At 58.6% G+C, this 3,099-nt stretch overlaps 1 protein-coding gene across 1 annotated transcript; it reads left to right on the forward strand.

Annotated features, from left to right (window-relative positions):
- Nucleotides 1–480: 480 nt before the first annotated feature.
- CBX8 (chromobox 8) lies at nucleotides 481–3,099 on the forward strand. The gene is made up of 5 exons (XM_020899343.2): nucleotides 481–641; nucleotides 1,012–1,055; nucleotides 1,241–1,306; nucleotides 1,435–1,501; nucleotides 1,953–3,099. Exons 1-5 carry the CDS (start codon nucleotides 573–575, stop codon nucleotides 2,838–2,840), a joined length of 1,134 nt encoding a protein of 377 aa, XP_020755002.2. The 5' UTR covers nucleotides 481–572; the 3' UTR covers nucleotides 2,841–3,099.

Below are 3,099 nucleotides of genomic sequence, written 5' to 3' on the forward strand. Positions count from 1 at the left end.
TGGGGGTCGCCAAAGGGGCGGGGCCTGGCTGACACCACCGCCAGGGTCCCAGCGAGAGCTGTGGGGGACGCTGAGCACCGGGGGGACATTTTGGCGGCGGGGGAGGGGGCCCCGGCGGGGACCGAGGGTGGACGGCCCCCCTGCCAGCCCGACAGACTGACAGCGGCCGAGCCCGCCTCCACGCTACGCAACTTCCGGCGGTGGCCCCACCCCCCTCGCTCTAAGTCTCCAGTGCGCCTCGGACTCCGCCCCCTGGCGATTGGAACGCAGGTCACGTAGCAACGCGGGGGAGAAAGCGAGAGGGGCGTGGCCCGGAGTTCGCCCAATCAGAGCTCGGGAGAGCTGGCTCTGGCCGCTCGGCTTTAGCAACGTCGTTAGCAACACGTGGGGCGGGAGGAAGCGCGGGGCGAGCGGGGAGGAGGGAGCTGCGCGAAGGGGGGGGCGGGGAGGGTAGCGAGCGCGCGGGAGGGGGAGGAGAACTGACGTCAGCGGGAGAGTATTATGGTCTGTCGTGCGCTGGCTGCTGCTTTTCTGCTCCTGGAAGCGGCCAAGGGGGGAAGCGCCGAGTCAACATGGAGCTTTCAGCGGTGGGGGAGCGGGTGTTCGCGGCCGAAGCCCTCCTGAAGCGGCGCATCCGGAAAGTAGGTGCCCCCGGGCCTTGGGCCGAGCCCTCCCCTCCCGGCCCGGGTTCCCTCCCCCTGCTGCAACCCAGCTTCCCTTCCCCCAGGTCCCAGCAGCGGCCGCGGCCGTGGCGGCGGCTCTGAGCCCAAGCGCTTTCCTTAGACTTGCAGCGATGCACAGATTGCATGGGTGGGGGGCGGGGTGGGGGGAATGAATGCCGGTGCATGCACTATGTGCAGCGTTTCGTGCAGGGGGTGATGCAGCGGGCGCGTGCCTTTCGCGGTGGGATTTAGCACATTCATTCGGTGCATGCATTTTTTGCATGTATTTCTCGTGTCCCCGTCATGCATTTTTCCCCGTGCACACACAATTTCCTTTTTGCATCTTCAGGGACGCATGGAATACCTCGTGAAATGGAAGGGCTGGTCGCAGAAGTAAGTAGGTTCTGTGCAATTCTCAACCCCAGACTGTTATTCCGGAGCTTTCTTTCTTCCTCTTTTTCCCTTTACATTGAAATACAATACAATGCAACAAGAAAAGTTACAGACATACACATACACACCCGCGGTTCTTTCTCTGCTCCCTGGACTGATGCCCACTTCTTCCCGATTTCCTTTAGGTACAGTACATGGGAACCCGAAGAAAACATCCTGGATGCTCGCCTGCTCGCAGCCTTTGAGGAAAGGTACAGGCCCTTCCAGGCTTCAGCTTCTCACTTAGAAACACGAAGGGTGGCTCCTGTCCAGCCTCAACTGGAGGCGCACTTGGTTTCTTCACTCACGCACCCCCTTTCCCCCTCCTTCCTTTCTGCAGGGAGCGAGAGATGGAGCTGTATGGCCCAAAAAAACGAGGACCCAAACCCAAAACCTTCCTGCTCAAGGTAGGGTGACAATGTCCAATGGTGGGCAGCAGTGTTCTGTGTCAGTTTGTGGGAAGCAGGCCATGAGGGGTTATGAACCAATGGGGTGTGCTGTTTGTAATCCAGGAGGGAGTCCCTAGACAGGCTGTCACCAAGTCACTTCACCGCTAAGGGTATCTGAGAGGAGAGGCTTAGCCAAATTAGAATTCCTTTATCAGACCCCCTCAACCATTTCAAATAGACATAATCAAATATAAGAAGGGTGCTTGGTACAAATGACTGCTTCCAGACAAATCTTCTACCCCTTTGCTTCCAGACAAAGTGCAACCCCTATGCTTCACCCCTACCCATTATGGGAATTCCAAGGCATCAGAGGGTGACCCTGGGAGGCTGGGGCTGGAAGAGGGGTCGGGGAGGTGGGGGCGGGGCAAGGGCCCTGTTCGGTTCTTGACACTACCCTCTTTTCTTGAAGGCCCAGGCCAAGGCAAAGGCCAAGACATATGAGTTCCGAAGTGATTCGGCCAGAGGCATTCGGATCCCTTACCCGGGCCGCTCACCCCAAGAACTGGCCTCTACTTCCCGGTCCCGTGAGGGCCTTCGGAACATGGGTCTTTCCCCACCGGGAAGCAGCAGCAGCACCAGCAGCACCTGCCGAGTGGAGCCCCCTCGGGACCGCGAGCGCGACCGGGAGCGAGAGAGGGAGAGGGAACGAGAGCGGGAGCGTGAACGGGGCACCAGCCGTGCAGATGACAAACCCAGCTCGCCAGGTGACAGCTCCAAGAAGCGAGGTCCAAAGCCCCGGAAAGAGCTCCTAGACCCCTCACAAAGGCCCTTGGGAGAACCCAGTGATGGCCTCGGAGATTACCTCAAGGGCAGGAAGCTGGACGATACTGCTTCCGGGGCAGGAAAGTTCCCAGCTGGCCACAGCGTGATCCAGCTGGCTCGAAGGCAGGACTCGGACCTGGCCCAGTGTGGTGTGGCCAGCCCTAGCCCCACTGAGGCCACAGGCAAGCTGGCTGTGGACACCTTTCCAGCCAGGGTCATAAAGCACAGGGCTGCCTTCCTGGAGGCCAAAGGCCAGGGCACCCTGGACCCTGGTGGCCCCCGGGTCAGGCATGGCTCAGGCACCCCCGGCTCTGTGGGGGGCTTGTATCGGGACATGGGGGCGCAAGGGGGAAGGCCCTCCCTCATCGCCAGAATCCCAGTGGCCAGAATCCTGGGGGACCCAGAGGAAGAATCCTGGAGCCCTTCTCTGACCAACTTGGAGAAGGTGGTGGTCACCGACGTGACCTCAAACTTTTTGACCGTCACCATTAAGGAAAGTAACACGGACCAAGGGTTTTTTAAAGAGAAAAGATGAATATCTGGGTGGGTGATCCCAAGACCAGGGAGCAGGAGAGAGAGTGAGAGTGCAAACTTGGCATAATGCTTTTTATTTCTGGGTGGGGAGGCGGCCTTCTGGCTGGCCCTGTCCGGTCCCTACCTTCACACAACCCATTTCCTTTCATCCCTCCCCCTCAGTTTTGGTTGGAAAGATTATCTCTAGAGTTATATTTTCTATTAGATGTAAATATGTTATTTAAGAAAAATATCTAAATATATATATTTCAACTCTTGAA

The sequence above is a fragment of the Odocoileus virginianus genome, chromosome 17 (genome assembly GCF_023699985.2).
Source record: "Odocoileus virginianus isolate 20LAN1187 ecotype Illinois chromosome 17, Ovbor_1.2, whole genome shotgun sequence".
Lineage (NCBI taxonomy): Eukaryota > Metazoa > Chordata > Mammalia > Artiodactyla > Cervidae > Odocoileus > Odocoileus virginianus.